The following is a 14,483-nucleotide window of genomic DNA, read 5'->3' on the forward strand; positions in this document are numbered from 1 at the left end:
TCCACACAGTTAAAAATACGGAACCCTCATCGCAGTGGTAACATATTCCCTTCGATAAGATAAACACAGATAACTTTACCACAGCTGCAGGACACCAGCACAAATAATTAAGCTAACGCCATGCCAAGAAAGAAAGACATTGTTAAAGGTAAGAATAAGTCGGTCATTGTCATGTGTTTCTGTGAGATCTTATTCGTTCCTGAGTTTCATTTACTGAGAACTTGCTAATGTGTAACGTTAGCTCGTTAGCTTCCAACCTAGCTTGCTAACTTGTGGCGTTAACGTGTTAACGCAATTGTATCCCCCTGACTACTGACCGGAGCTTAACGTTAAATGTCATATATGTAACGTTAATATAACCGCGCATGTTATGTGTTCAAACGTTACCCGGTTTCTACCTTTTTTAGGTGGTGCTCCAGTAGCTAGACTCAGAGAAAGCTCCAGACTTATGCGCACACACGTGAGTATGATTCAAGAACAAAACTTTGGTCTTGCTGTTGTTAAGACTGGTGTTTCCAGTTTTGTGTGATGCTGGTTAACATGCTACCAGGTCAACATTGATAACACAATAGAGTCATTTGAATATGACTTATATTCACAACACTGGTAAAAGTAAATTAAAATGTCCTGCCGTGCAGCCTTCACGGCATAAAATTATAATTACTGTGTATTGCATCTTACTAAAAAAACAAAATTTAGTCATGGTGATGCAGAAATGACAGTTAATCAAAAAATTTTGGTCTATATAATGTTAGAAAATACTGATAAATGTCTGTCAGTATTTCATAAAGCTCAAAGTGGACATCTTTAAATTGCTTTGCTTTTTGCCAAACCTAGCCCAGAACAGTCCAGAATCCCCTAAAGATAGGCCTAGTCCATTTACAATTATGTAAAACGGAGACAAGCAATAAGTCCTCGCATTTGAGAAGCTGTAACCAGAAAATAATTAGCTGTTTTTGCTTGAAAAATTATTTATTATCAAAAGTTGCAGATTTAATTTTCTGATCTTGAGTTAATCATCTGATTGTTTCAGCTCTTATTACAAAGCAATAAGATCCAAGTGGATATTAGAACTTCAAATAACAATTAGTTTCATTATCGATTTAATGTATTATTTTCTGGATTAATTGTTGTTAGGTCCAGAAAATTGAGAAAAATATCAATTGGTGTTTCCCAAAGCCCTAGGTGATGTCCTCAAATATCGTCTTTTGTCCACAACAAAAATATAATCAGTTTTTGTCATAGATGAGTAAAGAAACCAGAAAATAGTCACATTTAAGAAGCTGAAATAAGATAATTTTGACATTTTTTCTTTCAAAAAAGGGCTCAGTGATTCATCAATTATCAAAATAGATGCAGATTAATAGTTGACAACTAATCGAGTTATCATTATAGCTCTACTAGATGTTGTGGTGACTGCTACAGATTACTTTACAGCAAATTAATGACACATTACTCAGCATGTAGCAGGAAGTAGTTAAATCAGAATACAAGCCTTAGTGTGACTACAGCATGAACACATGGATGGATGTACTTATGTCGCTGATCTTTCTCCTTAGGAATCTATGGTAGATTACATAAATGGACGTCATTCTGGGGGCTCTTTCCTGGATGTCTTTGCCTCGGGCGTATTTGGTAAGGCATTTTCTGAACTGGCTGTTGCAGATTATATAAGTAACTGTGGAGAAGAGAACTGAATAAAACACCACACAGTATTATTTAATTTAAAAGCAGAGAAACAAAACAGAGTTTGCTGGTACTCATTTAAACTGTACGAAAACAAAGTTTATTTATATTGGAGATGTCGGACAGGCTGATGGCTGGCAACACAAATTTACTGCTGTTTTAGTTGGTTCCTGAACCATCCTGTGAATCCCAATTTCTGTTATATCTGGTTGTGTCAGGTCTTGCTGTACAAAGGTCACGGTGTATCAGCTTCATTTCTTGTTCTCTATTGCAGTGCAAGGCTTCCTCCAAATAGCTCATGACAGATGAGAACTTAACAGTTTAGGTAACATTAGATGCATATGCTGGTTAGTGAAGGTTAGTGAAGGCATACCCCCACCTTAAAGGTGGGGGTATGCCTTTCTGGAGAAATCCAATATCATGTTGCATACCATGATATAGAGCAAACGATGACACAGCAAATAATGTAATTAATCTAAGCTAGGTTGTGCGTTAGGAAACTGATACTACAGTTGCTGCTAACATGCAGAGAGGATGAGACAGTTTCCCAGAGCGAGACAGCCATAATCACAACTCTAGGTAACATCACAACAGCACATCAGAATCATATTTAATGGCGTGTGTGTGTGTGTGTGTGTGTGTGTGTGTGTGTGTGTACACATACAAGGGATTTGACTCCGGTCTTGCATTGCTCTTGATGCACATAAAAGAACAAGCATTAACAAACAAAAAAAAGAAGCTCAACAGACACATACTATGGCATATCATACACTCATATATATACACACCATAAACAAAACAACAATATATGTAAACATATATGTAAACGGCAAAAAAGTAGCGTAATGGAGCAGAGGGCAAAGGATGCTGGAGTAAATGTTTGTGCAGGTGTAAATGCAGTAGATGGATTTGCTATATGCAGTATATACAATATGAACAGCTACTGAGTTACAAAAATGACAAATAATAGTACAGAATTTAGGTAGATGTTAGTTACCTAAAAATTCTAAAAAGACGTGCATTGGATTAGAATCCCACACCCCACCGTTACCCTGCTTTTCTTCTGTTTTGCGTTTAGTGCTTCAAGGGGTATTGCTAGAAGATATTCCTTTTGGTTTAGACATAATTAGTGATTTCTACATATTGTAAGTCAACAGCAGAACAGGAGTCATGCATAGAGACAAAGTATGAGGGTGTGGAAGGCTATTTCTGCCTTCTTGTGTCATTAAACCACAGATTGCATCCTTTATAGGAGAAACCAGCAAGACTTGTTGCCAATTCTGATGCCATTATTCACCACGCTGTCGGACTGAGACTACACATACAACTAGTACTATTATATACAGAATTACATATACTTGTCGTCCCCTAATGTTGGAGAGATGTTTTCGCTCCATCAAGACGTCAGACTTTTGGGAAATCTCTCAGGAAGAATGAAAGAGATTATGCACCTTGTTATTTTAATATTATGCTTAAAGTATCTTTGGGGCTTCAGATGATGCACGAGTTAAGTTAAAATTCAAGTACTAGTGTAAATGAAGAGCTCCTTTTTGTTATACCTCCCAGGTTTAGATTTTTTAAGGACCTTTGATGGAGACTTGGACCATGATCTCATATATACTGATGAGGAGGATGATGATGACGACGATGTTCACTTCTGTTCACACAATGCTGCTTACAGGCCTTTACAACCACATCCAAGAATAAGACAACTCACTGACGAGGTATTGCACTTCTGTTTCACTTTTTTGAAAGTAAAACCTAAAACTTCCCTTTATACACAATTATATTGATTGATGCCTTTATAATGCTTATTTATGACTGCCTGATTTCTCCACTGTGGTGGTGGTGTTTGTGTTTTTTTGTAAAGCACTTTGTGACTTGCTCTGTGAAAGGTGCTATATTAAATTTTACTTACTTACTCTTTATTTCTGGTTTGTAACAGGCTATTTTAACAGACTACTATTGTTGAGAATAAAGTTAAGAACTTCAGAGACTTTGGAACCTTTTTAGCATTATTCTGAAAGTGTTTTTGTTTTATACTCCATGCAAAGGTTGTATTTTTTTATTTTCAGGAGGCCGATAAACATGCAAAGGAATTGATAGAAGAAGAGGAACGGCGTAAGGAGAAAACGGAGAAGAACAAGCGTAAGAAATTGGTCAGTGTTGGTGATGATGATAATAATAATAATAATAATCTTTATTTGTAGAGCACTCTTCAAAAACAAGTTACAAAGTGCTTTAACAAGTGTAAAGACGATAATACAAAAACAATACAAGATAAAAGCAAGAAAACATTGAAAAGACTAAAATACACATTTAAGATAAATATAAAATGAGTAAAATTGAATAAAATAAAGTCAAGTAAGATCGGGAAAGGCTCTCGTATAAGTGTGTTTTAAGAAGGGACTTAAAAGAGTTCACTGACTCAGCTGACCTGATTTCCTCGGGCTGGTGCGTACGGGACTAAAAGTTCAGAAATATAACAAGGCGAGAGGCCATGAAGAGCTTTAAAAGTGATCAATAAAATTTTAAAGTCAATTCTAAAACATTCTGGCAGCCAGTGTAATGAAGCTAAAATAGGAGTAATGTGGTCATATTTATTTGTTCTGGTTAAAAGCCTGGCAGCTGAGTTCTGGACAGTCTGGAGTCGATCAGTAGATTTTTGGGTTAAATAAGTGAAAAGCCTGTTGCAATAATCCAGGCGTGATGAGATGAAGGTGTGTAAAATGGTCTCGGTGTCCTTAAAAGTTAACATAGATGGAATTTTTGCTATATTTCTAAGTTGATAAAAACATGATTAAACAAGCTTTGTGGTGTGCTGCTCGAAATTTAAATTACTATCAAACCAAACACCAAAGTTCTTTGCAACAGGCTTAATGTGATTTACTAGGGAACCAGCAGTTGTTTACAGACATGCAAAACTTCCTATTTGACAGGTAGGATGAAAACCATTCTAGGGCAGTACCAGAGATCCCAACCCAGTGCCTCAGTTTGTCTAACATGATGTTGTGATCAATGGTGTTAAAAGCAGCACTAAGGTCCAGGAGTACCAGGACTAAGCACATACCTTCATCAGCAGTCATTGGTGACTTTAAGCAGGGCAGTCTGAGTGCTGTGGTACTTCCTGAAACCAGACTGAAACCTTTCAAATAATTTATTTTCCAGTACAGTGATATTAGTATTTAATGCTCCATATTTGTATAGCGCCTTTCTATTCTCTGACTTTTCAAAGCACTTTTACATCTGCATTCACCATTCACACACGGAGTCTAAATGCTCAAACAGAAATTAACATTCATACACTGGCGGAACAGCCGCCAGGTAATTCGGGGTTCACTATCTCCCAAGGACACTTTAACAAGCCAGAGATTGAACCGCCGACCTTCCGATTAACGGGCAACCCGCTCCTGAGCAGATCTCCTGAGCCACAGCCACCCATAATGTCAATTTGAATGTTTGTGCTGCCAGCAACTCACAACACATTACTTTCTGTTACAGCGTAAAAAAGAAAAGAAGCGACTAGAAAAGGAGAATGCAGTTAAAGACATTTTACCTGTAAGTATGGTTTTACTCACGTTGCTGTTTACTACAACAACAAGTACACCTATGTGCTATAGTCTTGTAAGACCTTTTTCAAAGCTATGCTCATTACTTGTAAGGTAATTTTGCTGTAATTTCAGGAGGAAGAAAAAGGGAAGTCGGACTCCTCAGAAAATCGTGAAGAAAATCCTGTTATTGAAAGTAACCCAGAAGCAGATGAATCTCCTGAATCTGTTAAAACAGAAAATGCAACGGAGGCAGCTGGATGTAATGAGAGCAGTGGTAATAATAATAAAGAAGAAAGTCTTGTGAAGATTAATAAGAAAGAAGATGAGGAGCACAAGGTTTGTGGATATTTCTTCACATTGTGCAGGAAAATTGTTTCTGCTATTTTAACAATGTTGTGGCACGAGTAATGACAGGGGAAAGACTTATCCAGCAGTAGTTACCTATTGGACTTGTTATCACAGCAGCTTAGCTACAGATGTCTGCACTTCCATTGAAGTTTATTGTATTTGTTATACTCTTCACTCAATTTTACCAGTAAAATGTAATTATAATAGTTCTTCCAGAAGTAAAAGATTTTCTGCTTCACTCTGTTGCTCAGTCAGCCATGTGTTTGTTTGTTTTTTATTGTCTTATTTTTACAGAGAATTCAAAGCAAATAAATACTGGAGGTGCTCAACACTTGGGCAGTTTTGTGCAAAGGATTAATTTATACATCTGACTATTAGTTTGATCTTAGACATCGTTAAAGTCTCTTTGTGAAACTGGACCAGTGCTATCAGCATCTGTTCTAACCTCCGTATGTTTGCTGTGTTAGGTGCATGCATCCAGACTAAATTAACCACATTGTGTTTCATCATCCTTGACAGGATTTGGATTTAAATAATTCATATGCTCCTATGGTAAAATCGGTACCCGAGGAGACGTGTAACCAGAGACCTGCGAGAGAAAGAAAAAATGGAAAAACTAAATCTCTGGGAGATCAGTCCAAGGAGGAAAAACCAAAAGTTGTAGAGACACCTGAAGTCCAAAAGAAGGAACAGAAACATGATCCCAATAAAGAGGTAGGAACACTGAAAACAACATAGTGTCTGTATTTCTTTAAGTAATCTTAAAATCCAAATGACTGAAATTCAGAAAACTGCTGTCACTTCCAAATTGACAGATATTTCACCATATTTCAAACCAGAAGACAACTACTAAATCTTTAAAAGTTAATTATGTTATGTCAGTAAAATTTTAATGTTGAAGCAATACAAGGAAAACCATAATTTTCACTATAAAAATCTGTCTCTTGAATCATATTAGTGAATGTATCTTTTTATTTTGTGGTCAAACAGGCCTTAAAATCATAACTTGGTGTTTGACAGAAAGCTACATGCAAATTTAGTTTCCTGCAGTGGATGACATGCTTCAGAGACTAATGTGCTAACTTTTTTTTTAAACAGAAAACGATGGATCCCAGTGCAGAAGAGTTTGCAAAAAGAAGCAGAGAGCTTGCTGGTAAGTTATATTTTTCACTGAGAATTTGACAAGATAAACGTGTGAAAGTACTGAAGCAGGCACGCTGTCCTTGCTTTCCTTCCAGGTATCGGAAATCGTTTGGCTGCCTCTGCACAGTACGAGATGGCTGTGAAATGCTTTACAGATGCCATAAAATATAACCCAAAGGAATTTAAGTAAGAACATTGACTTAAATTTACTTCAGCCTTCATTAAAGCCTCCAGAAGCATTGACCTTTTAATGATCATGAACCATGTTTTTCAGGTTATTTGGAAATCGGTCCCTCTGTTATGAAAGAATGCAGCAGTATGAAAATGCTCTCAGGGATGCTGACGTAGCACTCTCCATGGAGCCAAATTGGATAAAAGGTTTATTTAGAAAAGGAAAAGCTCTATGTGGGCTCAAGGTAACTTGCAGTTACTGCATCCAGTTACTTTACTTACACTTTGCAGCTACTTGATTTTTTTTTTTTGTTAGTGCTTCAAGATACTTTTAATGTTTTCTTTTCATATTTCTCTTTATGTTGCAACTACCTTGATATTTTCAGAAATTTTCTTGTGGTAAAAGCACAGAGTACTGTAAGCAGTACAGATACAACTTGCCATATGGAAATGTGAGATTGTTACTAAATATTTTTTAGTCATATTTATTTTATAGTAGTGCCATCTTGTTTCTGCGTTTTTAGTAATTTCACTAAAAGTAGCTGCTGTTAAACACTGTTTAGCTCCAACATGATCTGCTCAGTTTCAGCCGTTGTTTGTACTAGCTTACACCAAGAAAGAAGAACAAGCTCAACAAAGTGGAACATAGAAACCCCACCGCCAACTAGCATTTTGCAGTGTAATTGCAACGTAACTCGGACACCAGTGCTGTATAAATGCTCATGATGACATGTAGTCTACGGTTTTGGCTATTCGACGCAGATGTATAAATTAAAAGTTAATGTGCTTTTTATTAGTTAATTTAAGATGTCTGAATCCTTACTTACTGAGTTTCCTCCATTTCTTCTGCAGAGATACTACGAGGCATCGCTGATCTATAAGGACGTGTTGAAGCTGGAAAGTTCGAGTGCTGAAGCCACACAAGAGCTGAAACGAGCACAGACATTGCATCTAATGGTAGGAAAAGCTTATGTAAAACACTTAAAAATACGCAAATAAACCCCAAATTGTACAATGGAAAGTTGCTGGTGGTAACTTTGCATGTTGTTGGCTCCAAATGGCAGCAAGTGGTAAACGATTGAACAACAGTACCCAAAAATCACAATGTGATGTCAGAACACTCGATGATAGAGGATCCCAATAGAAAAAATACATTGTTGGAAGGTTCGATCTTTTAATAGATGGAACACTCGCTTGCTTCTGGAGCAGTTTGATTTATGTTTCTTCTGCCTGGTTTATATTTTACTCAGCAGTTTCAGTTCAACACAACTGTTCCGACAGACAGTTGTGTTGAACACAAGTTTAATTTGTTATCTTTCTGTGGATGGATGTGCATGCTGTAAATGCAGTTAGGGTGCTAATAAATAAACTTAATTCAGTGTATCAATCATTCGACGCTTTAATGTGTGCATGCCAGTATCATGTCAGCTTAAGAGGTTGTTTTTGGACTTCCATTTTAGGAAATGGGATTCTCCTGGGCGCAGAGCTCTGAGGCCTTGAAAACACACGCCACGTTGGAGGAAGCTGTCGAAGCTCTGTTTGGTGTTGACAGTGATCTGGGTCCTGGAGGTGAATGTCTCAGTGTTTCTCAAAGAAGGAAAGATGACAGAGTCCTGGTGTTTGAACTCTCTTGCTGTTTGTTCACCCTCTTCAGATGCCATTGCCAACACAGACCAACCACCAGTGGTGCAGGAATATGATGACGATGAGGGAGAGTGGATTGTCCTGCAACCAAGCCGTCCTAGAACGCAGCAGGTCAAAGAGTTTGATGCGTTTGGCCAAAGCAGATCGAAATCTCAGTCACCGACCCCTCAATCACGGACATCTATGAAACCGTAAGCTCACTGCATATTTTTACACAGGACATTTATTGTCAAGATTATTTAAGCCTGGGATGTCCTGACTACCAGGTTGGGAACCACTACCCTAATGGTTATTGTGTATATGTGCACTATTTATAGTAACTGTGATCAGTGTTGTAAATTAACACCTGGCAAGCGCCAAATGCGGGTTGATTTTCCGTTTGGCAGCTAAATGTTGGAAAAACATTTTATCCCCCCCCCCTCTACCTGTCCCATTGGTAGGTGAGCCAAAGAGATCATTTCCATCCCTGACTGTGATTATAGTCTGTTAATTACTTTTTTCCCCTTGCATGATGTTGGCAATCTGTTTGCAGATCTGTTGTTTTAATTATTTATTTTTTTGTGTCGCACTGACATGGGGGAGAGAGAGAGGGGTGTGTGTGTGTGTGTGTGTGTGTGTGTGTGTGTGTGTGTGTGTGTGTGTGTGTAAATAAAATTATTATTTATTACATTTACAAATTAAATTTCAAGCGACTGTCCATTGCAATATTGAGCAAAGGCAAGTATCTTTGCAAGAACAGATGTTGATGTGGAGTGTTGACAGATTTGGGTGTGAGTTTTCAGGATAACTTGCTGAATTGTACCTACTGCAACATCATTTTAAATTGTTGATTTTATATCTGTTTTGTATAAAGGGAGCTTTTCCCCATCTGGGTTGGATCCTTGGCCCCTGCTGTCACCTACACAACACTCCACGAGCTCTTCAGCAGGTGAAGCACCGCTTGAAGATGTCATTCAGCACTCATTGAGATGTTTGAGTTCAGTTTAACAGTAGATGCAGAAGATTTCTGCAACAAGACTACAAAGAATAAAAGAACGACCGCTTTAATTTTGTAGAATAAAGTGTCATGAACAACACACATATTTGATTTAGAGTCCTTGACATGCTTTGGATAAAGAACTGGCACTATGCATACACTGCCATATTGATGATTTGTTCTTGGAATTTGACCACCAGAAGGCTCAGGTGTGAAAAGTGAGTTGCCCTGCATTGATATTAAAGATTTCAGGTCATGTGCTTGCACTCTTTTCTCTCTCCCTCTCAGAGCTGGGACAGTCTACAGCATCAAGATGCTGTTGGAACACCAGTGTGCCTTTGTGAACTACATCAAAAAGGAAGACTGTGACAGAGCCATACAGTGTATTAATGTATGTATCTGTAGTATTTGATTGATATTTAACTATTATATATCCTCTAATAGCAGCAAAGCAGTTATTACATTCATCTTTGACCAAAATCTTGAACTGGAGCCACAAAATGAAGGCTTTGAATGAGTTTGAAATTGTTAAAACTTAAAAATGTGTATACTACAGACTACAAAGGCACAGGGAGGGGAGTTTCCAGGCTCTTGAAATATCGGGGCCTTAGCCCACTGCAGAACTCTTATATATTTTAACCCCCCCACCCCCCATTGCCGCCTACCAAAAGTACATCTATATAGCAACAGGTGGAAATGTCTTTATTTTATAAAGGGAAGGACTCAATTTAGGTGGCAGGTGACAATTTGGAATATAAAAATATAATGTAATGCAGTAGTCAGGTGTGTGTGTGTGTGTGTGTGTGTGTGTGTGTGTTTTATTTTTTATAGATTATATACTATATTTCGGTTGTTTTTGTACATTTGGCGAATTATTCTTTTTTGGCCCACAACAGTTCGACCAGAGGGGGTGGGAGTGGGTACTGTAAGAGATGCGATTGGGCCAGCCCAATGTCAGTCTAGGCCTATACACTTTTTTTTTTTTTTTTAAACTGTTTGGCCAATATAAATAATTTGACTTGTAGCCTACTCGATGAGAGGAGCGCACTGCTCTTCATCAGAGGAAGAAAACTGAAAACACTTGTGATCAGACAGAAATATCACCACAATTCCACACAAATGTTCACTTCAGCACCTCTGAAAGTGCAGCTCACATCCGCTTTAGAGGGAATGAAACATCCTGGAGCAGAGAGACAGTCAAACAGAGCAAAGTGTCTCTGAGCGAGTGGGACAGAGACAGCGGGACACAGAGCGACAGGTGTTGGTGTCGCGGTCAGTTTTGCTAGGGACAATTCAGAAGTCGTGGAAAAGCCCTGAAGCTATGAGCAATGCTCTGTCTCTCTCTTCTTGTGCTCTCTCTAAACGCAGGCAGGCTGAGTAATGGTGGCAGTATTATTGCGAGTAGCCTCCGCTCTTTAAAGACCTGCATCCTGATTATTGCATATTAACATGGAAAATATTTTGGTTGCTGTTGTTGAGTTACATTCGGGGCTACAGTCCCCGGAAAAATTACCTGGCGAGGCCGATGGGCACAGGGATTTATTTCAGGCAAAATATTCCTGTAAGAAGTAATATTAAGAAGTAAATCAGAAAATATAATAGTTATACAGTGGCAAGTTCCAAGTAGAGCAGAAAGATTCAAGTTTTTTTATTTTTGTGTGTGTGTGTGGGTTATAAAAGCAGTGACTGTGACAACTGGAGCCTCTGTCAAGTCTGTCTGCTTCACTAAATCTGCATTATTTTCCTATTATACAAATCACCTCTGACATAAATGTTATCAGTCATCTCTTTGTAAAGCAGCTTCTCTTTTTTTTTTTTTTCTAAGCTGTGTGACTCCAGCACAGCTTTTACACAGAACATTTATTTTTCAAAAGTGATTTTAAAGTTTACAAAGAAATGCATAAATTAAGTCATCAAGTCAATCCTTCCTTATACCTCTTTTATACACTTTTTCTAGCTCTTACTGACCCCTTTGAATGATGGAGGAAACTAGAGCTGAAACAATAATTACGTGAAATTATTATTGGCTAAAGCTTCTTCAGGTTTCTGATTGCAAATGTAAATACTTATACCTAATAAAATGAATTTTAACTTTTCATCAGACTCAGGAACACATTTAGACATTTTAAAAATGTCACCTTTGGTTCTGGGAAACTGATGGATGTCTCTTATTTTCTGAAATATTATTAGCAAAAATATCTTTTTTTTTTTTTTTGCAGCCCTAGATTTACATTTATTCATTTAGCTGATGCTTTTATCCAAAGTGACTTATAGTTGCTATACATGTCAGAGGTTGCACACCTCTGGAGCAACTAGTGTCAGGGACACAATGGTGGATGTCTCACAGTGGGAATCGAACCCACGTCTCCCACACCAAAGGCAAGCATCTTATCTATGAGCCATCACCACCCAAGATAAAATACTAAAAAATAGGATCTATTTGCCTTACGAACAAGTCACACAAAAAATTGATAAATTTGGAAGCAGATGTTCAGAATCTGTATGATGGAAACTTAAGTCCAGGTCTGGCCCAGAGTTTTACTTTACAGAACATTGATTACTTTGATTTACATTTTAACTGCTGTTTATTTGAGCGAGTGTGTGTCTGTCAGATGTTAAATGTCTGTTTCCTCTTCAGGGATTGGTGGTAGAGGGGGCCCCACTATCTGTGCGATATCCCAATAAGATCCACACTGGACTGGGTGCGTCCAAATTTGCCGCCACAGACTCGTTTTCACGACCCGGGTAAGAACATGCTATTTTCCCTCCTATTGATCAAAGCACTGTTCACTTTGGTTATGAGTCCTAAGGAAAACTATGTTTTAAAGTATTTAACCTCCCCTTAACTTAGACATGAATCTCTAGAATTGAATCGTGAAGTGAGAAATTGTTTTCCCTGTTGTTGTAGCCCGTTTTACAAGAAGGAGTGCTTTTTCTGGAGGACCACGGGCTGCACAAGGCAGGACTGCACCTTCAAACATGTCCCAGAGCACAAGAACATTGACAAGGACAAATTTACCAGTAGACTGGGAAATCTAGGAATTCAGAAATGACAAGCATGCATTGTTTCATGTGACATTTAATAGTGAAGTTGCCAAACTGGGTTGCTTTCAGTCGTTCGTCTTGGTTTCAAAAAAATAATCATTGTTTGGATTTGTCATTCTGCCGCTGCTACGTCATACTACTGTGTCATGGTAAACATTTGTGTGCATCAAGCTCCGAGCATTCCTTTGTATTGTTATTGTCAGGGATTATTTAATCTGTTTAAAGATTGTGTTAATACACTTGATTGTTTACTCTTGTAGTATTGTTTTAAAATTGATTTAACAGATATTTTGTTTCAGTCACCACTAGGTGGCACTGTTACCTCTTTATCCCTTAACTTTGGGGCTATTAACTGTTCTGCTTTCATTTTTAAAGCTGTAATTGATGAGTAGTAAGTCACATTGAATGTGCCATGTTTAACTGTAAAACTGTGCCCTGTATTTACATCACTGGGGCATTGGGTCTGTTTAATGTGCAGGATGACTAATGGTTCAGTTCATTATGTGTAATTTCTGTAATGCCATGTCTGTTGGAGAATCTGTTTAAATGTAGTGATGTTTGTGTTCAAACAATCATACAAGAAGTGCCTTTTAGTAGCACTGTGGCTGCAGTTTATCATGGGTCAGTCCAGAGGGAATTAAAGCCGCAACTTTGAGGTTGTTAATATCGGGCCATGCACATTAATATATGTGGTACAAGACTGAAAACCTGGCGTAGGTGGAACAGTATAGATGGGCCTGGATGTGACTCACTACAAAGAATAATAAAGTCAGCCTCATGAGAAACTGCATAAGGCTAAAGCACGATTTGTGAGCATGATTATTCAAGCCTGTAACTAGCATGTAATTTGGGATATCACTATGAGGTCAGAGGAAGCTGTGATTTGAGGATGAGAGGCCTAGTGGGTTTTTTTTTTTCGCTCTCCCATCACCAGATTAATCCCAGCAGCAGCTGTGTATCCTGTTGCAGTGTCCTTGAGTGTGAAAGCCCTCTGCGGTTGTCTTAGGTCAGCCTAAGTTAAGAGTAAAGAGCCAGTTAAATGCCTGAACAGTAACTGTTGCCCCCAAGATTTTTATCTAAAGCGAGGTTCTTTTAAGCCGAAAATACCTCACTTCAATCTGCCGGACTGTGTCTCCTTGCCGTTAATGTGGGTAGGATTTGTGTAGATCCCCCTTCGCTAAAGCCCAGCGGGTTTGTTACTTGACTCAAGCAGTTCAAGGTCACTTCTGTGACTCCGGTTATGCAATATGTGGGGTGTGAATTACAAAACCTTTCAAAAGAGCTGAATAATTGCCTAAAAATGAGGTTGGTGTGGTGAAAAAATGTTGAGGTATTTAGCTGTGAAAAGTGCTTAGTCTTGGCCTTACCATCAGAGCAGCTGTACTCGTGGGCATTAATTGGCTGATGGTGGCATACCTCACAAAGCCCTTTTGATCTGTGTGAGATTTGAGAGCATGAAAGGCCTGTAATACTAACAACATGAACTCTGGTTGAACCCATATGCTGCACTGGGACGTGCAGGTGATGCATTCAACTTGCAGAGTGGGTCTATATTTAATCTTATTGGTCCGCTTGGCTTTGCCCTGCTTTGAAACCTGTGCAAATGCAGATAAAGACTCCATGTATACGAGGTCAGAGTTCACAAACCGGCTGGAATCTACATGCAGCCACTCCGGGCCTGCACAGAGCCAATCCCTTACTTAACTAAAGCAAACACCAGAAAGATTAAGTGCATCTTGTTAAAAGGCTGCTTGGTTTGCAGAGCTTTTAACAGATTTCTGTCTTTCCCTCCCTCCCAATAGGGGGAAAAGGGAACAAGAAAACACGGTAACAGAAATTAACCAGCAGACGTGACATGTTGCTCTCCCACTCTTTGCTTTGTGATATATGGCTATGCAGCAAAAATCCTCCTCACTCCC

At 38.5% G+C, this 14,483-nt stretch overlaps 1 protein-coding gene across 1 annotated transcript; it reads left to right on the plus strand.

Annotated features, from left to right (window-relative positions):
• Nucleotides 1-13,370, plus strand: si:dkey-33c12.4 (uncharacterized protein LOC560112 homolog). Its single transcript, XM_046062186.1, has 18 exons — nucleotides 1-148; nucleotides 408-460; nucleotides 1,560-1,635; nucleotides 3,253-3,410; nucleotides 3,762-3,845; nucleotides 5,188-5,244; nucleotides 5,370-5,573; nucleotides 6,105-6,299; nucleotides 6,684-6,738; nucleotides 6,824-6,914; nucleotides 7,003-7,144; nucleotides 7,752-7,856; nucleotides 8,360-8,468; nucleotides 8,554-8,734; nucleotides 9,397-9,471; nucleotides 9,808-9,910; nucleotides 12,158-12,264; nucleotides 12,428-13,370. The coding sequence occupies exons 1-18, from the start codon at nucleotides 121-123 to the stop codon at nucleotides 12,570-12,572; spliced, it is 1,968 nt and encodes a 655-aa protein (XP_045918142.1). The 5' UTR covers nucleotides 1-120; the 3' UTR covers nucleotides 12,573-13,370.
• The last annotated feature ends 1,113 nt before the right edge of the window (nucleotides 13,371-14,483 follow it).

Source organism: Micropterus dolomieu, linkage group LG11 (genome assembly GCF_021292245.1).
Source record: "Micropterus dolomieu isolate WLL.071019.BEF.003 ecotype Adirondacks linkage group LG11, ASM2129224v1, whole genome shotgun sequence".
Taxonomy (NCBI): domain Eukaryota; kingdom Metazoa; phylum Chordata; class Actinopteri; order Centrarchiformes; family Centrarchidae; genus Micropterus; species Micropterus dolomieu.